The sequence below is a fragment of the Neolamprologus multifasciatus genome, chromosome 14 (assembly GCF_963576455.1).
Source record: "Neolamprologus multifasciatus chromosome 14, fNeoMul1.2, whole genome shotgun sequence".
NCBI classification, from domain to species: Eukaryota; Metazoa; Chordata; class Actinopteri; order Cichliformes; family Cichlidae; genus Neolamprologus; species Neolamprologus multifasciatus.
The window spans coordinates 25,862,592-25,885,261 of record NC_140452.1 but is presented as its reverse complement, the minus strand read 5'-3'; the positions used below and the strand labels follow the sequence as shown (position 1 = coordinate 25,885,261).

Sequence of the window (22,670 nt, the reverse complement as noted above, 5' to 3'; positions counted from 1 at the left end):
CCTCATTGTTCGGCCAGAGTGGAGATCCTCTCCTCGCAGGCAACTTTGGCTGACTTCAGGGGTGAAGCCCGGCTTGAAGAGTCAAACCAGCGGAATAAAAATAATATGTATATATATATTTTTTAAAACCTAGGAAAAAAGAGGGGAAGAAAACCGCATCGACACCCGCGAATCGGGTAGCCACAAGCGGGATAAAAGAAGCACACCTCGACGATTTCCTGGTTGTATGTGTTGAGCGGGAGGGGAGGAGGAGGAGAAGGAGACGAAGGAGGGGGGGATACAGTAGTGAAGCGGGCTTGTCAACTCCAATCACTATCCCACAGTGGTTTCTACCATTTAAAGAGGTGAAACGAGAACCGGCGCGACTATGCTAAAAACTGAACTTCTCCTCCCACAGTTTCAGCTGCTTTAGCGCTCTGCTTCTGGACGCCGAAGCCGTACGCAGGCGCCAGGCTTTTCTCGTTCCCTCGGTCACTCGGTAGGACTGTGTAAATTCATTGGAGTGTGGCCCAACCCGCCGGCTTCAAAGTAGGCTGCAATCCCATGGTGCGTTCAAGTCCGCTCCGTATAATCCAAATTAGTAGGATGGGTTTTCCCCTGGCTTTTAATGGCTTTTATTCTTGTTTCTGCGACCTAAAAAACCAACTCTCTCTCTCTCTCTCTCTCTCTCTCTCTCTCTCTCTCTCTCTCTCTCTCTCTCTCTCTATATATATATATATATATATATATATATATATATATATATATATATATATTCAAAATTGTGACTTGAAAAGTTCAAGTTATTAGCATGAGTAACTTGACAATACATGTGTCAAGTTACTCATGTTCTGAGTAACTTGACTTGTTGAGAAGCCTAACTTGAATTTTCTACTTGTTCATTCAAATTTTGAAACTTAGTAAAAACAGTTAGTTTCATCTCAAAGTTTGCAGTTATCATCACATCATTTCAAGTTACATATGTGAAAGTTTTTTAAATTACTGACTATATAGCTCAAACATTTAGGTATTTACTCACTCAAAAGATAGAGATTGAAATGTAAAAAAAATATTATAAGAAAAGTAACAAATATACAAAGTCAGAAATTGTTCAAAAATACATGTTCAAGGTGGAACTGTTTGACAAGCATTGTTTTACACGAGCTTTACCTCCATGAGCAGTGTCAGCATGCTAGTCTTTACTGCTACTACTTTTTGCTACTTATGTTTTTCTGACAATATCTTTTCTGCTTAAGTAAAATTATTTGCGGTGTTTACCTGTTTAGCATTCTTTCATAATGACACCAAACATTTCCTTTAACATGATGGGCTTCACTGTGTCTTTTAGCACACCTGCAACTTACACGACAGAAAGGATAAGGGTGAGTATGTTTACATAAGAACTTGAGGAACGAAATGCATGCATTTTACACCACAAGTAGTTCTTCCTCTTCGTGTTGTCTTGTATGCCCAGAAAGCCATAAAGACATAAAAAATTGCTCAAGAATTCAAAATCTAAAGAAAAACAAGAGCTACTTGAGCCCACTCCCTTTAGCTCGTCCATAATCAAAGATTTGATCTTATCTGGTCTTAACTAATTATAAATACTTATTCATAAATGGCAGTTGTTATATGGCTTATGCAGGAACCATCACAGCACCATAGCTGAACTAAATAGGCAGGTATACATTATACAGTGCATTTTTTTTCTCTATTTGAATACTCACGTTTCTTACTACAAAAACGTATTTCTTTTTTATGTTTAAGCACCTTTAACCTGATATTCACACTTCGACAGATGCATTAGTATTAGATTACTGGACTACACGCTCTATCTCCTGAGCCCCAGCTGGGTCTTGCAGAAATTATTCGATGTAATTTTATTTTCCAATACCACATAAAGGCAGCATCATGTCCAAGCTCTCCACCTCAGCCTATTGGCTGTCTGGCTTCAGAGTTCAAATAGCTACTGTGGCTTTGGGGTCTCTCTGTGGTATCTCATGTGTAATTCTTTTGGAATTTAAAAAAGTAATCAAAGCAAAAAGAAATATTCCAAGCTGAATCACTTAACCTTTTAAAAGCTCTTACGTTATGTTGTCAGAAAATACTATGAATGGAAAAAATGTCTGTCTGATGGCTCACGTGGCCCAGTTTTCAGCACTGAGATATTACACAGCGTTAAAGCACTTCTTCTACTTCCTGATGGAAACAGAAGTGGAAGAGAGGATGTGAAAGGAATGCATTACGCCAGCATGGTATGTATAAACATCCAGAAAGTCAATATGCCTTTAGTCTCACTATGCATACACGCGCACACACTCAGGCATACCAGCTGACTGCTCTGAGCAACTTTTTGGTATGATTTCTTTCTTGGCCACGTGCCCTCTGTTAACCGTGCTCTCTGAAGCCCAAACAGCACCCTGCGTCTTGTGGAATTTTACAAATATTAACAGTTCCCGTGCAAGTTCCTGCTTCAGCATGTGTGAAAGTGTTTGTGTGATTTGCGGTTTCTCAGACTCAAAAGGCTGCTTGTGTTCCCAGAAAGTAGCCCATAAAGAATCAGAAGCAGTCACTCTGTAATTCTAGGGTTTCTCCTTTGCTCCTCCTCTTTACCACAGCTTTATTTCCACAGCTTGACGTCAGTCGGTCAACATAACCCACAGATGGCAGTCTGACAGAAAACCTGCTGGACAGCAGCAAAGACGCCTCCCCTAGGCTTGGAGCAAAGGGGCAACAATAGGTGTTCAGAGCTGGAGAAAGCATAAGAAGAAAAGGGTCACGGGCTACTGAAAAAACACAGAGCAGAAGACAAAAGAGGGTGTGCATAGTGAACCTGGCTGTATTTCACTTATCTCACTGTCTCTGGGTTTGGAGTGAGGTTATTATGCAAACAGACTGCACTTCTACTACATCTTACATCAGAGATCCAGGACTTGGTAAAGCATGCAGTCCCGAGGCAGCGTCTGAAAGCCTCAGCCTCCCCACTTGGTTGAATAGAAGACAAACAAAGAGAATTACACAACTGAACTTCGAGCAAGGAAACAAAGTGGTAGCCTGGATCCTGAGGTTGGCAACAGTTATCCTAACAGGGATTAAGATTAACAGTACGGACCATAGGGGATGACCCACTGTTTGAATGGATTATAAAGAAAATTCAGTGGTACAGAGAGCAAGTGTTGCTGTTGAAGTGTCTTAAAATCTCCTTCCATTGCTCTCTGACAGGGAATGTGACTGGAGGAGGGTGAAATCTGCAAATGGGAGTGAGACACAAGTGTTCACTAAGAGGTCTGGGCTGGAGGCCAGCTAAGCAAAGGGCAGCAGAAGGATTTTAAAGAGAGTCCAAATGGCATGTCCTGAAATGTTGGCCCTGTACTCCTCACAGGGCAAAGTGGGAGGCATTATACAATGGTAATGAATGCCAGACTACAATCTTTAAAGCGAAAAGACACAAAATTAAACCGTTCTTAATTTGGAACTTGTTTTGCAATCTTAAAAACAGAGCATTGTGCAACATGTAATTAAAGTTCAAGAGGACCGTAACAACAAATACTGAAGATCAAAATGAAAGAGTCAAAACAAAAAGGATTTCTGGCTTGTATCATTGTGTTATTTGTATCACACATGAATGTGTCAGTCTTGAGGGTACAGCGTAAGTGAAGGGGAACTTAAGACAATCCAAACAAGGCCTCTGTGTATTATCTCTGCGGCCCACTAGATGGCAATACAAGCCTAACAAATTACATCCAGGTAAAGCTGTTTGGCCTATCTGTATTAACCATCTCACAGTCAGTGTGCTGGAAAAACTAGACTCTCAACGTGGGGCCCCTGTATTTTTTCATATTGTGCAATCAGTGTGAAGCTAGTCTTCCCTCTCCAGAGTTTAACTTGGACAATTCTTCCTTTAAAGGAATCTCAAAAAGTCTAAGAACTCAAAGACAGCAGGGATGAATGACATCTGCATTTACAGATGGTGTCACATCCATTAAATGCCCTGAGACAAGTGTGTTGAAGAATTACAAGACTATAAAGAGTTAGGTATTCTTTAATGTAGTCAAATAAACAGTTAAATAAACAACAATAACATCCAGCTAACATCTATTACAGGGCTGGCATGGAGAGGCAGACCACTCGCATTCATACTTCTAGGCAATATAAAGTCACCAGCTAATCTAACGTGTCTTTGGCCTGTGGAAGGAAGCTGAAGCAGCTGGCCAGTTTGGTGAATTCAAACCCATCTGTGAGGGGACATGGATAATCACCACTGTGAACCCTGGAAGAAATAACATATCCACATTGTCCATCCTTCAAATTGTAAGTTATTTGAAATAATACATGGAAGGATTTCTGTAAAGTCCTCCAAACTAATTTTTAGCAAAAGTGAATGTTCCTGCAATGTCAAGAAAACTTTCCTACATGACCATCAGGTAACGCCACCTAAAGGAGTGCAGAGAACATCCTGAACATTTGCTTGTTTATTGGGTTATACTGCCACATCGTCACATTTCTGAAGAAAAATACACAAACTTAATTTAATTCAAAACATTTTGACCAAAACAAACAAACCAATTAGTTTCCATATTGTAGGAACTCCAGAAAAATGAAGAACGTACAATTCAAGCTAGCTATTACACCATGAGTTGTGTTTCTACAGCTAAAGATATTTGGCATTGACAGGAGATCAGAGTAGTTTGAATTCACAAGCAAAACTTGTAGAGGAAATGTTAGATTGTTGGGGTTGTGAAGTTTCACACTATAGGTAAAACTTAATGAAACATTTAATGTGATATAAAATAAAATTACTGCGTTTAAATATATATGCATGTATTTAATAACAATTATTTTAAAAAAATACTTAGAGCTACAAATAGCTGCACCGCAGGGAAAATAAGGATGAATGTGCTTTTATTGTCAGAATGAATGTCTCATTAAAATGAAAATAGTACTTTCATTATAAAACATGATCAGAATGTAAACAGGTTGCTGTAGAATTTACAGTAAATTACTGGCAGCTGGTTGCCAGTAATTTACTGTAAAAAGTGTTTACAGTAATCTGACTGTAAACATTTTTTTGTAACTGCATTTACAGTAAAGTTGCTGTAAGTGGATTTGATAGTAATTTGCTGTAATTTTACTTACAGAAAAGCTACTGTAAATGAAGTTAACTGCAAAGTTACTGTAAATTTAATGCCTAATGCTTTTAATTTAATGCTTTTCTGTAGTTAAACTTACAGTAGCCTAAATGTTTTATAAATAAAATTGCAGCACCTACTGTGAATTAATTTTACAGTAACTTTGCTGGCAACTGTACGCCAGGAAGTTACTGCAGTCTATTTTACTGTATTTATATTTGCAGTATTTTTAGTGTATTTTCATTTATAGTATTGTGTTTAACAATCCTATAATATATATATATATATATATATATATATATATATATATATATATATATATATATATATATATATATATATATATATATATATAATTTGTAGCAGTCTTACTGTGTTCAGATGTCCACTGTTGCAGGGTTAACATATCTATACCACCTTACTCAGGTACAGTAGAGCATGTTTGTAAACAGCTCCGGATCTACATGCAGCAGAGAGATACACCTGATCCCCGCTGTTTTGGCTGCCGCTCTATGTGTCCCAGCACTTACTGTCATTCCTCACTTAAGAGATGAGTGAAGGTAGTGTTTATGTATTTACGGAGCCGATACTCTCCTTCTCATTCCCTCCCTATTCCTCTCCACCTGGCCTGGCGGCTATGACACCCGGATCGCGGCTCTGCTTGAAAACAAACTGCGGCGGCGGCTCCGGTTACCGGAGCCCGATCGATGCGCTGCAGGGTGTCGCGTTCCTCGGATGGTTGCCTATCGATGCTTGGCCGATCGCTATCATAATCACACTTCCCCCCTCTTATCGCTTACCTACTGAATAAAACATCTGCCTTCCTGCTCACGGATCGCTCATTCTCCCCAAAATCTGGAGGGAAAGAGACTTCTTGAAGTGTCTTTGACACGAGTGTAAGTAATCTGAGACAAATGCACGATGATACCCGACAAATCAGGTCCCTAAAGTTGTCTTTATCCGAGGCATCTCCAAATAGACCCACCGGCTATCTGACAGCTTTGTCCCACGATGCTGCAGCTGAGTTTCATTGTTGAGAGATGCTATTTGATCCTAAACAAGCTGTAGATTTACACTTTGTGATAGGTCGCCCGTGTTTGTCACAGTAAATAAAAGGGAGACTCTGAACTTGGTTTTCTATAATCTATAGACTACCTTCAGGTTCCGGGGATGACACCCAGGCAGGTGCTATAGCTACAGCCAAATAAGCGCAAACAGGCACCGAAATAGTACTTTTAACCTTAACCGATAGCATAAAATGAAGTGAAATGAAATTAGAGTCTGTGTCTGAACGCTCAACTGGTCAATAAAGGTTTTAATAAAAAAAAATTATGTGTGCCTTAGACTTTGACCTTTTCAACCTCACTAAGGGGGACGCTACCTTGAAGCAAGAGCACCGAACGTGATGGTGTTTTGTTTGGGTCAGGAGCACCTCCAGAATTTTTTCAGAGGGGTGGCCATATAGGGGCCACTAAAAATATTGCTGGGGCACACCCAAAAAAGAATTTCCAATTTTATTATGCTGTTGTCAGATATAGGTTACTTGAAAAATATGGCAAAAATTATTGCAAGAAAAGAATTATATGTCTAGGTAATTTCTTGCTAATTGTTGTTGTTGTCACAGAAAATGGGCACATATGAAAACCAAGTAAGATTTTGAAATCTATAATAATCAGTTTTAAATAACAATAATGTTTCAACTCATTGTAGGGTGTCTTCCTCTCTCCTGTGCTTGCGTTTATTAAAGTTATTACGCCGTCTTTCTAGTTGGCCGTCTCCCAGAATTGGGGGGTGGCCAGTGCCCCTCATAAGATGAGATAAGATAAGATAACCTTTAGTAGTCCCACATGTGGGAAATTTGTTTTGTCACAGCAGAAAGTGGACAGTGCAAAGTTACAGTAGCAAAAATGGTGGCGCCCCTGGCATGCTTTTGCTGTACTTTTATTTGCTGGGGTTTTTTTTGCCTTTCTTTATTTAAATGGAAGAGAACTTGAATGCTCAGGGCCACCGTAAAGCTCACTAATTCACCTTTAGAGAATTTTTATACCAGCTTTAAAGACAGCATTAGTCCTGGCCATCGACAAAACATTATTTAAGACCGGTGTTCATACCTGGAATACAATAGCAGGCAAATATGGTGTCACCATGTATTTTATATGTTCACCTAAGAACACAAGACATAGTAAGAAACTTCTTCTTTTTCTACTTTATGTTTAAATTTTAAAAAAAATTTACTTCATGAGTGTCACTAACCCAGGTAAGGCTCAGGTACATGTCTTACAATGCGCAATACCATTGGATGAGATCATGGATAGGACTTACTCATGTGCTTTACTGAAGTACAAGTTTAATGTAACTGTAGTAACTTATTTTTAGTAATTCTTTGCAATACTACTTTTCTATTTTACTCCATTATGTTTTGGAAATATGAAAATATAATACCATGTACCTTTTATTTTAAAGCTTTATTCACTAATTATTTTGGAGATAAGTTAAATGACTTATCTGAGATTAAGCTGACCAGCAATATGTAAGTTATTAAAATTAATAGCTGGAACATGATATAATCAAATGCAGGTTTAAACTACTTAAGGTTTTTAACTTTTAGGTAAGGAAATAGTCTAAATACTTTTTTCCACTTTGCAAAACATTTACCTTTAAAGTTCAAGATGAAATCCTGGAAACACCCTTGGTAAGGGAGGTAAATGTATACATAAAGTGTCAGTTTTTACAGTTGAGGGGTTTTTCTTTTTTAAAGCAAAAGGGACAATCTCTCACTGTGCCTAAAAAAACAACGATCACAGACTGAGTCTAAGGAGACCGAGTGGTGATCTGCTCCTATCCAGGGCCCGCTGCCTCAGTGGGAGCGCCCCTGCAACGAAGCTTCATTCTGTTTGATGCTGAAACTGACCCCTCACCTTTGCATGAAAGTCATAAAGGAAATAATATCTAAAGGAAATGAGTGGAACAGAATGAACAGAGTTCAAAATAGTTACTAAAAAAGAATGATGTATTTCGCGATTGTGGCTTTTCAACTGTTTATAATATTGATTTCACTGATTATTGTTGTTAGCTTCTGTTGGTATTACAAAAAGCAGATACAATACAATTAACATCTCAGTGTAGAGGTGCAGATTGTAAGTGTGCATGGAGTCCTTAGTTCAAGGCTCTTGTAAGTTGTCTCTAGTTCTAGCATCATGTCTGAAATTAACACTTACATCTGAAGAACTGACCTAAGAAATGTTACTTATATTTAGAAAGGAGCGGCCGTTAAGTGTTATGATTGGCATTCTTGGTCAATGGGGATACTTAAAAAGTACTCAATGCTCAGTATATTGTCTAATTGATTATAATCTTGCAATGCTAAGTTGTCAGGGAAGGCAATCACACCACCTTAATTTGAAGGTGAAACTGGACTCCTGTACTGGACTGCCCGGGTAACACCGGAAAGCTCATATTTCATAACTGTCTGTTATCTTCTTGCTCAGGAGTCCTGGTCAAATTCAGTCAAATTTCATTTTAATGTAAAGAGGTCACACTACAAAGGTGATCAGATTGCTTTGTGCAAAAGGGCAAAACTGATTGTTCTTGCAGTGACCCTGTTTGTCGTCACATTACTAGCACCAGGCTAAAAATAGAGCTGAAATATTTGTTTTCAAGGGTGTTGTCAAGCATATACATTTTAACGCCTTGTATATTTGACAAAGAGAATAATTAAACTGGTGGAAGTGAAGCATATAGCACAGAGCCATGGATTTAGTCTGCATGAATGAGGTCTTTCACTCAGATTCTCAGCTTAAACAGAAGGGTCACTGTTCTGGGTTGCTGCTGTAACCGTCGTAGTAATCCTTTATTTATTACATTAATAAAAATTGATATAATGCTTCCAGTTTCACCCTGTTAACCATTAGATTTGGCCCACAAAAAAATAAATGAGGGTGAATGAAAATGAGCTGATTTATTTATTTTCATGCTTAAAATCTTTTTTTTTTTTTTTTGGATTTAAATATGGGTGAGGTTACTTGCATTATGTGTCATGTTTGATGCGTGGATTACCGACTCTCACATCAAACTGATTTCTAAGTGAAAGTGTCCCTATCATAAGCTATGTTTTGGATGGTTTACTACTCGATGTACAACATGGGTAAATCTGAACTACAGAAAAAGGAGCAGATCTTTTGGGGGCTTCCTGGTTGCCGCGGGACCCTGAACAGCTGCTGTGTGCCCTTGGGCTGACTATGAAACAACTCGTCTATTTTCCGGCCTCCGCAACATGATCTCAAACTTGGATTTGCCAGAAGCATTAGTGCAATAGCTATCAGAGCAGTCACAGAAGTTCACTACATTTCACATAAAGCGCTAAGCCCGACTCTCCCGTTGACTCGCCCAGCAGGCTTCACCTGAGAGCTGTAAATCAGTGACGACTTGTTGCCCTCACAGAGATACTCCACAGGTGCTGGGCTGATAGGCGCAGGGTTAACAGTGAGAGTGTAATGTGACATAAATTATAAAACAGAGGTCAAGATGTTAGGATGACAGCAGAAAATTCAGGATACTTCTGTAAACATATTTAGCAATTTTTTCATGAGGTTCCATCAGATAAAACAAGAGGAACGATTCAGAAATCAGAGGCATGCAATTCTCAACGACCCGCCCGCCCACCCTTCACAGAAAACTATAAAATACACAAACAAGCATTTCATCTACGTAACCACTGAATATGAGAGCACCACAGAGCAGAGGTTAGATGCCAACTGGTAGGGAGAAGTAAGGCGACACTAGCTGTCGAGCTATTAAGACAATTAACAAAGTGGTCAGGAGGGGCCGAGCGGCAGAGAGGGAACGGCTCGAAATGGAGAGAGACGAGGGTGTGAAGTGACAGTCAGCACATCTGGTCTCATCAATAATGCAGTGGGCCTTTAAACGGCAGTTTGTCGCTTATTGAGCGCTGCTGACTGAAATCAAGCCCGACACCTTAGATGCTGTCAGGGGAGAGTGAAAGGGTGACAGTGGAAGGAGGAGGATGAGAAGGGGAGGGGGAGGCTGGCAAGGAGAAATAACTTTTCAATGACTGCACTGAACGAGCGCTACAAAATACCACCAAGTACAACCTCATGAGCGTATGCGCTCGTCGATTAGTGAAGTTGAACTTTATAGTAACATCCGTCCAAACTGATACATAAAAAGGACTTTTAGGGACTTCAAGTGGGCGGCAAAGATTAAAGTCACCTTTCTGTGTCAGAACAAATCCTTTGCTTATTATTCAGGGCCAGAACTCAGAAACAAAGTTATTTTTCTTTTTTGGTGAGACGTTATGTCACTGTAAATGTTATGGTTATTCAAGTTTATCACATCATCATTTTAATTACTGGTAAAGTTAAAGACCAAGTCAGATGTTTGTGTGAAAGCGTGCAGTGATTATTAAATTAATTCTTTAGTTGGAGCCAAAATGGTTTTTGAGGTCAGGGATGTTGATTTTTAGCCCAAGTGAACATAAATAGATGTACCAAATGTGATGAAGCTGAAATATTGAATTCTTGAGAATGGGATAAACAGACAATCTGAAAACATAAAACCATTGTTTTGTCAGAGAAATTAATAATATAAAGACTAGTCTACATTTGTGTAATGTAAACTACATATACTCAAAAAGCTATAAAAATATTTGCACAATGTTTTCATCTCTTCATCACTTTTATTATGAAAATGAAAAAGACAGAAAAGCTCCACAGACAAAGAAAAAAATTGGTCACTTTCATGCCTAACATTTAAATGACCGTCAAAATGGGAGAAACATATTTTTGATGACACGTTTTCTGTCTTAATAGTGAATTCAGTGATCCAACATCAAAATCAAAACAAATAAGGTTACGGCAACTACAATCAATTGCCTTGAGGAAGTGTAAGAAAAAACAAAAAAAGAATAGGTGAGCGGTGCAGAGAGTTCATTTTCCTGTGATCAGAGGATTTCTCAGCACCACGATGACAGAATCCCCCCTGAGGAACATTTTAGAAATGTAGCGGTCCTTATTTACGGGCTTCGACTTCTTCTTTCCCTTCCCGCTCTTCGGAACTTCTGTCCACATCTCCTTCACGTTCTCCAAGACCATGTTGCAATGCCTGAAATGCCGGTGGTGATGTAATGTTAGTAATTTATAGAAAATAAATGCATACATAAATAAAAGACCTGTGATTTTACTCAGGTACTCATATATATATGCATTTACATGTTCTGTGATTTTTAAAAAAAATCTTTTGCAGTATCAGAAGAAATAATAAATAAATATCACACCTACAATGGAAAAAATAAAACAAAAAGTATTTTTTAGCTGCTACCTCATTCACAGTGGGTTATCCCGGTGGGTAGTTCTGCATGTTTTTGATTTCTATAACAGATTTTTCTGACGCAACGCCAATAGGAGTTGGCATTTCCTCCGGGATTCAGCCGGCAGATCTTTCACTCATTAGGTGTGTAAACCAGCTAATTAAAATGATCAAATTTGCCTGAGGATTATGATGTTCCAGCTACATTATACAAGAATAACAAACTAAATGTGTTTGGTTATTTTTACCTTTGAGAGAGGGCAATATTTAATAACAAATTAAAGGTGCTAAATGTGACTCCAATGGAGAAAAATAAGAAACGAGTGAATACTAAAAAGGGACCAAAGTGACACGATAGCATGTTATCACCATTGGCTAGCAATAATAATGAAATAAAGGCTTAAATGTAAGAAAACAGACAAAAGAAACACGATAAAAAACACACTGATATAAACAAGTAAGTCTCACATTATACCCTCAAGAGTGTTAAATACTAAATAAGTGTCTGATTCAATACCTGTCGAAAGCCTTGACTCTTCCGAGCAGCTTCTTATTGTTGCGACAGTTTATGAGGACCTGCGTGTTGTTCTTCACTGACTGGGTGAGGACTGAGAGGGGGCCGGTGTTGAACTCCTCCTCCTCTCGCTTCTGAAGCTCTTCAGGGGTCATCTCTGACTTGGGCTTTGTTAAGAGGCTCCTGCAAATGAAACAATGAGACAACATCATAACAGTATCCTAATAAATGAGTGTGACAATGACAATGGCATATTTGAAGTAGTAAAGTACCACTATTGGAGGTTTTTCTGTTACTAAGATAAAACAAGACTTTATTGATCCTACAACAGGGAATTTTGTGCGTTGACACAGCTCATGTACAGCCTGATTATACATTTTGAAGTTATTTTTCTTATTATTATGACATTTCGCAAAAATTCATTCATTATTTGTTGTGTGACTACTTACTGAGAAAAGTTAAGTGGAAAACTTAAACTGTACACAGTACACAAAGTAAAGTACCTCACTACACCTGTAAAAAAAAAAAAAAAAAAAAAATAGATATTGGGCACAGAGATGCATTTATCAGACAGCGCACAAAACACACTGAAGCTTAAACCTAGCCATTTAAAAGCTCCAGTGAGTCATGTTTTGGGACATGTTTGCGGACCTTTATGCTAAACTATTTAAAATAATAATAATCTTTACGTCACTAGACTGCCACAGATCGCAATTAGTTACCAGCATGAAAACGCACGCTCACACATTGTCTCTTGTTAGCATTTAGAAAACTAGCATTTACGCTATAGTCTGATTTCGGAATCAGTATTTTGAAACTTTACAACAAAAAAGACCAGATGTACGAACTACTTTTGATATAACTACAACAAATCTGTAACACAGCAAGTTATGAAAAGGAAGAGCTCCGAAAGCGTCTAAAAGCGTCAAGCTAACCGGCCCGGGTAGCAGAAAGGCTAACAATGTTAGCCTTTTAAATGCTCGCTATTTGCGGATTTCAGTGTCTGAAAGAATAACCAGTCTCTCATAACAGCAGCTGATCATCACAAACACTTACATGGTTTCTTTAGGTCGTTTTCAGCTCACTCTGCAACAATTCGGTCGTTTTCAGCTCGCTCTGCAACGATTCCGTTGGGCTCGCGTGGATCAAACTACTTCCGGGTCGTTTGAAGGCGCTTCAAAAACGCCGCTACAACTACCGGGTTACTACAGGCTCACTAAACGTTACAAAAAAGTCCATCTGAAACACACCGTTTCCATCATTAATTGCATTATATTTTACATTTTATTCAATAGACAGCTTCTAAAAGCTGACTAGATATGATTTTATTATTCTACTCCGGTGATCTATCCTGTTCACAAACTAATGACTTATTAATTGCTGAATTTTAAGAGGTAAGACAGAAATATTTGTTTTTAGTCCAGAAAATCAGAGACAGAACATTTTTTGGGATAATCAGTTTTGGTAATCATATAGTTTGATAAGAGTCCTCACACATACATGAAGATTTAAACATATTACTCCAGTGCCGAAGTCACTTCATTGGCTCCCAGTTGAGTACAGGATAAACTATAAATCTTTCTATTAGTTGATAAAGCTTTCAATGGTTTTAACTTTTATGGTAAGCCCATGAGATTACGCGTAGTAAAATATGGTATATGCATATAAAATTGACATCGCTGTTAACATATTAAATACAGGATAAATTCTTATGTAAGCATGCTCAAATTGTCTTTCAGTTTGAAAGCATAATTGTACTTATTATTTTACTTATTATAGGGAATAGAGCAATTTTACACTGTGGTAATTTTATGTTTTTTTTCTGCAAAGAATACTGAAACAACATGCTCTAATAATAATTAAAAATAAAATAAAAATAAAAATAATATTAACGCCATGGGAGTCAATATAACTCAGAGTTCTTAAGAAGATGTTATAGGATAAATGAAATAAATCAGAGAGCAGTCAAACTGATACGCAGACTCAAACAGTTAAGTCATTGTTTTGCTCTTCGGTACAGCAAGAACGAGTAAAAAGAGCACGTCTATGTCTGAGAGAGGGAGATTGGCTTTCTGACAAGAGACAGACAGACGCCTATAGGTGTCCATCCCACCCACCTTGTTTCAGTGGTGGCAGATCTACCTGTCGAAAGCACTTGCTGCAGATAATGGCAGCCTGTGTGCTGCTGAGGAGGGGAGTGTGATTGACTGGGATCGATTACGAGTGCTGCTGGGGTACATCTTTATGGAGCACACCTAGCTCAGCCAAAAGTCTTGCATCCTAAACTGTGGTGTAAAATGAGCTCATATACATGAAACGGAACTGTGGGAGCCTGAAAAGACTTTGGTCAGTTAAGAGAGCAGGCAAATACTCAGTAACTAACCAAAAAGACAAGAAGAAAATATATGAAACAGCTAAATAGAAAAAGTAAAGTTTCCTTTTTGTTAACCTAAATTTTATTGGCTTTCAAAACAGACAGAACAGTGAGAACAAAAAATTAGTAAAACATACACTTTAACAGACATGCAGATGCACAAAGTAACTGTAAGATTCATTTAATTGGATTGTTTTTCTAAGAAAATGGATAGATAGACCTACAAGAAAGTGAATGGGATTTTAAAGGATTTACAATTCCCGCAGATTTATCAAAACATATTGTGGACATACTGTAAATCTTAATATCTCAAGTTTGCATCAAGCAGCACAAGGTGGCAACTTTTGTTATTTTGACTTCATTTACAGGAAGGTTATTATTCTTACCCAAAATCCCAAATATGGTGAAATAGTCAGACTGAATTACTAGTCTGAAAGAAATATCTGACAGCACTTTGAGGATTGAGTTCAAACACGTGAACACGTTGGGACACCTCCAGAAAGCGTGTGCCAAAGAGGTGTGGGTATGACAGATTGACTCTACATTTGGAAAGGATTTAGAGTGTCTAATGTGAGTGAAACTGAACCTATACAACACCTTACACTGAACAAGGACATGCCAGGAACAGAGTGATAGCCACCCTTTCCCATAAGTGTTTTTTAAGTTCTTTTTCAGTGCACAACAAAAATCTGTTAAATCTGTTTGATTTATAATAATAATAATAAGAAGAAGAAGAATTTGTGGTAGCTTGTGGTAACAAGGTTTCTTTTTGACAGAAAATGTTGGAGCATAAACAGCCTGAAACTTTTGCAGCGTGGGAGGAACAAGCTGGTCAAACAGGTGCACTTTGATACTGATGCAGAATGTTCAGTGGCTTTAAAGAGCTGCTCTGTTTCTCCAAACAGAAATGATGTGGAGGGAGAAGTTGAAGGTCTGGCATGGACTGCTTCATGCTCAGCAACTGAATTCCAACCTAATTTTAACGGAAGAATAAATGCAGATATGTGAGGGTGTTCAAAGACCCTTTCCTTCTCACCCAAATCAAACAGAACAAACAGACGTGTTATTCCCACTTTACATTTTGTTGTACATTTTTAAAAATGCATCTAAAAAACTGAAAGAGTTTCTGCAGCCTCCTGCACACCAAAAACCAGCGAAACCTTATTGTAGCAGGGTGAATTATAGCTCTATGGTTATTAGTAGAGCTGTCAAACTAAACATGTTATTTATTACACTAACAGCAAAAAGTATCTTCTTACTCTTGCCTCAGGATACAAAAGTCTACTTTGCACCAAAAGCTTGTTGCTTCACAGCTAAGCTCTCCCCTTGCTGCTCTGCACACCACAGTCCTTCATGCCAAAGTGTAAATATTATCTTTTGTATCTATCTAGACGGTGAGTTTGGCAACAGTGAAGTTACCTGATCCAGCCCGGTCTGCTTTAACCACACGTGACTGTGGATGTGACTGGCTTTGGAAAGGTGGCGGGCTGAGTTTTTTTTTTTAATTTCTTTCTATTTATGTTTTTGATAAAGAACCCTTTGTTTAAAAGAGACATCTGCTCTAATCTGCATCCACATACATCTATTAATTTATATCTCCAGGGGGCAGCGGCGAGGAGAGGTGAGGGAAAGTTTAACAGTCAGTGATGTCAGCGCAGGTTGAAACACAAGACAGATCAATAAGATCTGCGCGACTGGAAATGCCATGTCTACCTGTTGAGGTTACATCACAACCTTTTCCACACGATATCTTCTCGATAAAACCTTTTTAGTGGAACTGTTCATAAACAACAACAAAAAAAGAATGGCTCAGAGCATACCCACACAGAGGCCTCTGTGCCTCACAACCTTTCCTTAAAACACTCAATCCAGTCTATATATAGTTCTTATTGTGCGGGCTCAAATCTCCAGGGTGAAACATTTAATAACACAGCCAAATAAGAACAATCAACAACAGTAGCTTTTAATGAGGTAAAAAGAAAACACAATTAAAAATGCATTATTTATCGTTTAATTACATGTAAGGTCATTAAAATGGGAATGTAATATACATATGGTTGCAACATTAACGAGATCGAAGACAGTAAGTGCAGCAAATGAGCAGTTTAAGTATCATTTTCACCCAAACTGAAAACTCATAATTTAAAAAGTCCCTGGACTAAACAAAAAACAAAAACAAAACAAAAACAACAACAACAACAACAAAAAACCCGGTTCCACCCGTTTGTTTAAAATTAAGCTGGAATCTTTCCAAAGTAATATTTTAATGTGTTGGATACCATGCTGGAAAAAGCAAATCCCTTCATCAAGAGTTTTATACTTTTCGATTTTGTTTCATGTTTAAAATCGTGTTTTCTTCTCACCTCCCTTCAACCCAAAACTGGTGACATGCGCCAAAAACCCTTCAGTTTTTAATACCAATAAACACACATGTGGGAAATCATTGATGAGGAAAGTTAACAAAGGATAATATTTTTTCTAGTACAATTTCGGAAGCAGATGCAAACTCGGTGAACGTTAATTGCATTAAAAAAACGATCTGAGCATATCCGCGCATAACCTAGGATTCACATTATACGCAAATACACATTTTTTTTTGCTCATTTTCGGAAATGTGTTTGTCAGAGGAAGTATTTTAAGACTTATAGTTCACGCGTCATTTATTTTTTGGTCATTTAAACTCTGAGAAATAATCCAAGTCTATTAACGCTTTTTTTTTTACTTAGAGACATCCACTGTGACGCAGACATTTGGGTAAATATTGCAGGATTTTTTATCATTCATCGGGATTCTTTGGCTTTGCCCTTTGTTTCCAACAATTAGCAAACTATCTACAGCAATGTTTCAAATCTCACACACTGATTGTCGGGAGTGTATCTATTTCTCTATATTCCAAGACGACGGGCTCGGGCTGACTTGAGGGCAGTAATTTGAAAAGTCACCGCAGCATCCCCCGAGGTCTGAGTGACCGCTCTTGGGTAAAAACGTTGCCGCTGGTGTCTTGGAGGTGGCGCACTCCTCTTGACTAAACGTGGCGGCGCACGGTATGTGGTGAGAGTAAAAGTAGCTGGCTTGTCCCGAGATCATGTTAAAAGAGCACGGGTCTGTCAGCGGTAGCGTGCACGCGGGAATGGAGGCGGAGAAGGCGGTGCACGCGGCGCCGATCTGGTGGCGACGGGACTGCGCGCAACTGAGTCCGATGTAAGACATCTCCTGGTGCGTCTGCAAGAACCGGTCAGCGTCCGCAGCGTTTGCGCTCAGTCGGGCCCGCTGTGAGACCACCGACGTGGCGTGGTTGGAGAAGCGAGGGTGCGCGCTCAGATATGTCCCCGCGCCAAGGTGGGTACGCACCGGCGCTTGGAGAGGTAGAAACGGCGGAACAGGCCAGTAAAACGAACTGGCTGCGGCCAGAGTGACGCTGGTTGCAGTGCCCGTGGGCATCACACGACCGCCTCCTCTCTTCAGCCCGAGCTTGGCCCTGGAGCCAGCTGCGGCTCTTCGCCGCAGTTTTCCCGATGTGCCACCTATGAAGACGTCCTCGCTGCAGGGGTCCAGCATCCAGTAGTTGCCTTTGCCGGGATCGTCATAGTGGCGCGGCACTTTCACGAAACACTTGTTTAGGCTCAGGTTGTGCCTGATTGAATTTTGCCACCCTTGTCTGTTTTGCCGGTAGTACGGAAAGTTTTCCATGATGAACTCATAGATGCCGTTGAGCGTGAGCCGTCTTTCGGGACTTTGGCGGATCGCCATCATGATGAGCGCGTTGTAACTAAAAGGAGGTTTTTCGGGTTTGACGCTTTCTTCTGCCCCACCGGTTTTCCTCGATTCTTCCTTATTTCCTTCTCGTCTCCCAGTTACAGTTCCCGCTTTGGTTTCCACTTTGGCGCATTCTTTTGACTTTTCAAAGTTTTGATCATGGCTGGCTTTTGCAAGCTGGCTAGGGCGCACTTTCTGGGACTGAGAAGGAGACTCCTGGTCACCCATCACTCCTTCTCGTCTCCACAACAGGCTACTGATGCTGAATGAAGACTTGTGGAATAATCGGCTTGAAGTTTTCACATCCTCAATCTCCATCCCAAAGGTTAAAAAACACTCTCGAAATTCCCAAAGCTGTCCGAAGATCACAGGAGAGCGCACCGCTGAACACACAGAGCAAAGATGCGTCGACTCAAAGTGGTAAAGAGCCAAAGACGCACGGGCCAGACAGCGTGACAACAAATGCGCATGATCACAGCAGCTCAGGACTCGTTACCTCCAAAACGACTCGCGTTGGTGTTTACTTTGTAACTGCGCATAAAAGAGAATCATCCTGGGACGTGTTGTGCGCATGTGTCCGTACTTTGAGTCAAGTGGGTCTATTTTAGTAAAAAGATAATTCATTTATTCCGGTGAAGAGTTAAACGCCTTTTATCCATAAAATCAAAGCAACACACTAAAATATGACTGGTGTGATGTTTTTCCATAAGCACCTATCAACCCCCCCAAAGAAAAATCTATAATAATTTGAGAATGAAAGGATGTGCCATGATACCAAACACACTGTGCCAAGGCGGGCTTGAACCCGGGATGACATGGATGTGCTGTCAATCTATGTGACTGATCAGTGAACTCTGGGGTGCAATTATAACACTTCCGTGACTGATGAAATTCAACACTCTCACACGCGCCTCACCCCCTGGGCTGGCCTCATCTTTCTCTCTCGTTTTTCTTCTTCTCTGCTTTCTCTCTTTGCGCACCTTAATCGACATCATAGGAGCCAATTTGGCAAAATGCCGATCAAGAGAATGAAGACGCTGTAGAGACCGAATGATCCTATATATAACGGGCCAAAGACGAGCAGGCTAAAACGCAGAATGAAGGGCAAGATTATTACACGTACAAGTTATTTCGTAATTTAAACCAGCTCTGAGTAGCATGCATTTATTATGCAAACATTTTTATTATTTCTGGGCAAAAATGTGGTAAAATTAAATAAACAGTAGCTAGAGATTCTTTGTAACTGAAAACTGCCTCCTCACTTCAAATTAAACAGTGTATTTGACTTAATCCATGCTTCTCTTAAATCTAATAATTACTCACAGTGAGTTTTCTCTCTGCGTAGGTTACTTGCTACTTAATGCTAACCTTGACTTTTTTTTTTAGTTTGAACAGTTGTCCACTGGTGAAGAAAGCAGATACATTTGTCGACACGTTAAGGTTTCACTTGAAATGATTATTTTAGTGATAACGCAGTGGTCATTTCAGACATGACGTATCCAGGTTTTGATTTTTCGTGGACATGCTTTGGAGTGTTCATGTCGCTGAGAACAGTGTTAAAGTTCAGCTAGCAACAGGCCACCATGACTGAGACTCCGGTGGCAACGAATGAGTTGCAGTCCCGTTAATGACCTATGCTGTTGTTGAAATAGCACCTAATTAAAGCAGTGTCCTGTAGCAATGAAGCCTGTGGGGTATGGAAATGACGAAACATGTAATGTTAATAGTGTGTACAAGCACTCCTAATGATATAAATTCACTAGGCCGCTCATAAACTCATTTTCAGAGTTCACTTCTTTTTAAGGCACCTACACCATCCTGGTTTAAATGCATTTAAGTTAGAATTAAGCTGAGCCTGCTTACTTTGGCACAATACATCAAGTTCACGTGCCCTACTTGCATGTTACTGCAGTGCCACATGTATGTATTCCTACTTAAGGAGGAATACATCATTTAAAGAAAACCACATCATTATATTTTACATTGTGCTCTCCTCTCAGATTGCTTTTCTTCACTCTAAATATGTGACTCTCAATAAATACTGCCAATAACTGTTTCTGCTATGATGCCTTTCCATCAGAAAGGAGATGAAATAGATCTGGTGTAAATTAATGTAAGACAGGCATATGAGTTTTTCCTCGAGGTGAACAAAGCTGCTTGTTTTATTGTCTGAAAGGCCTTCACCTCTCCATATCACACCGGTACAAACGATAAGTTCACGTGAGGTTCCTGAGTGATGTGGGCACTCCTTCAACCACAAGAAAGTGAAGCGGGGCCTAAGGGGTGATGAGTTATAGCCTTGTGTTATTTTCTATTCTACAAACAGCAGCAGGAGTGAACAAAAGGTCATCACACACACACACACACACACACACACACACACACACACACACACACACAGATTGCAAATTCATATCAGGTTTTATAATTTAATATCTAATATCTGTTTTTTCACCACTTGGAAGGGGTGGCACACAAACTCAATGCCTTTGCGTTATTTTGACTTAGTTTATTAAGTTTATTGCTCAACAAACATTTAAAAAGATTAATGTATAGCCAGTGCAGTGATATCTAATATCTGTTCCAACAATGACAAGGTAATAATAATAAAAGAATAATATACATGCTTCTTGGTTGGATTATTGTTTCAAATTCTTCTCACAGAAGAAAGAGATCCATTTAATTTGATGAATCTATTAGAACTTACACAGCACTTCCCTTCCCTGTCTGAACACATTGAACTTTCACTGTAGCTGTGCCCTAGCATCTTGTTCAGTTACACTGATCATTGACAACAATAAAGTCTCCTATATATTAGTCATGAAGACAAGGATTAGTCATACAGTCTAATACCTTTGCCATTAGCCTGTTTGATAGGGCCCTCCTCCATAATCTGTGTGCTGCACAAGTGAGCACTTGTTGGGAATGTTTCTGGCACTGCAGAAAGCATGCACTGTTGTTTCAGCACTTACAATGCCCTTGATTCCATATCTCGTGTTGTTTACAGTGTTTTTTGCAGAGATATTTGAAGGACATTTGCATGAGAAAACAGGACTTGTAAAGATTGTTTGTTGTTCAATAATATACTTAATAATTATTCTGCTGTTTAACAAGTGTTGCTGCGATATGCCAGCATAGCTAACTGTGATTAAAAAAAACCCCTCTGTTATAATTAATAATACACATATTCTATTTTTGTGAGCCCGTGGTCTCGCACACAAACTCTTTTTTCTGCCTCTTGCAAGTGATTATTTCACCTGAGTGGCAGATGTTTGGTCTTGTTCACCTTTAGTTTACATTACCTTGAGGTGTAGTTGTTCTTTTTACACAGTTATGGCTACAGACAGTCTCTCAGGCTTCTGCAACTGTTATTTTAACTTTACTCTGTTTGCCAAAAATGAAACAAAACACTCAATAAACAAACTAAAAGATAGCTTAGACAAGTAGCTTCTTGGAATTTCTTACAGATATTGTGATAATATCATTATCATTAACTCTTCTAATTACATACTAAAAAAAAACCCTTAACCCTGTGTGGTGTTTGTGATAGAGAAAAAGAGAAAATTCCTCGCATACGTAAACAAACAAACAAACAAACAAACAAACAATGAATCGAGTAATAAAAAGAAGCACTCTGAGACTGCAAACCTCTGCCAAGACAGCTCAGTTTGTGTTTTTAACTTTTAAAGGAACAATATTGTGTTTTTATTGTATTCTTTTTATTTTCTTTGTTCTTTTTAAACGTCCTTTAAGAAAAAATTAGTGAAGAGAAATTTGACAGATGTTTACTTTGATTATACATTTACATTACATTTTGGAGATAATGAATAATAGGTACTGATTTGTAAATAACGGGACATGAATAACTTATTATATAATAGGATACTACAATATATTTCTAACTAACTAGGAAGCTCATTGTCTTTGTCTCAATTCAATCGTTAAATATAAAACACATTTTTGAGGTCAGCATAAAAGAAAGGCGGATGTGAAATTTAAAAGCCAAACTATAATGTGATATTTCGAATCCCCATACACCTGAATTATTTCCTGATTGTTGGCAATACAAACAAAGGCAGCAGAATTTTAAGTACAACTTTAAAGATACAAGACATTTTATAAAAATTTGACCTTGTAGAAGAGGTCAGAGGTCCACAATAACTTAGAATCCCCATATATTATTCCCTATATGCCTATATGTTGTCAGCACTAAGTTTTAAATAGCTCTATATAGAATTTTCTTTTACTTTGATCTTCAGATTAGTCTGCTGATCTCGAAGATGCAACAAATGTGACACAATATTTTAAATCTTTACGGTGCTTTCTATATGTTGACATCACACAGCAATTATAAGAATCATAGTTTTTAAATTATAAGACTTTTTGTCAATTCTTAACCAATTAATCATTGAGGTGACCTTGAAGACTTCGGTGGATGCAATCCAAATTTTAATGCACTGTTAACATGACCCTACTGTACACCCATGCAAAGTTTGATGAGAATTCATTCAAAACATTTCAAGCTATCATCACAATGACGGGCTTGATAATGCTACCAAGATCTTAAATATCACTGGTGATATTTTTTTCCACC

General features: G+C 38.8%; 3 protein-coding genes across 6 annotated transcripts in view; all 3 read right to left on the bottom strand.

Moving 5' to 3' along the window:
- Nucleotides 1–508, bottom strand: part of vaspb (vasodilator stimulated phosphoprotein b) — a 31,929-nt gene extending 31,421 nt beyond the window's left edge. For 3 of the 4 annotated variants that reach the window (XM_085184251.1, XM_085184249.1, XM_085184250.1), the window contains exon 1: nucleotides 2–508. In XM_085184251.1, the coding sequence (XP_085040377.1) occupies nucleotides 2–6 (5 nt within the window). In that variant the 5' untranslated portion in view covers nucleotides 7–508. The remainder of the gene's footprint in view (nucleotide 1) is intronic. The other variant, XM_085184248.1, reaches the window with a different exon arrangement.
- A 10,124-nt stretch (nucleotides 509–10,632) lies between these two features.
- Nucleotides 10,633–13,139, bottom strand: snrpd2 (small nuclear ribonucleoprotein D2 polypeptide). The gene is made up of 3 exons (XM_085131582.1): nucleotides 13,003–13,139; nucleotides 11,950–12,129; nucleotides 10,633–11,228 (listed from the first exon to the last, which is right to left on the bottom strand). Coding segments are annotated over exons 1-3 (357 nt in total). The 5' UTR covers nucleotides 13,005–13,139; the 3' UTR covers nucleotides 10,633–11,053.
- Nucleotides 13,140–15,449: 2,310 nt separating this feature from the next.
- Nucleotides 15,450–22,598, bottom strand: foxg1c (forkhead box G1c). The gene has a single exon (XM_085131624.1). It carries the CDS (start codon nucleotides 18,392–18,394, stop codon nucleotides 17,198–17,200), a length of 1,197 nt encoding a protein of 398 aa, XP_084987750.1. The 5' UTR covers nucleotides 18,395–22,598; the 3' UTR covers nucleotides 15,450–17,197.
- Nucleotides 22,599–22,670: the final 72 nt, after the last annotated feature.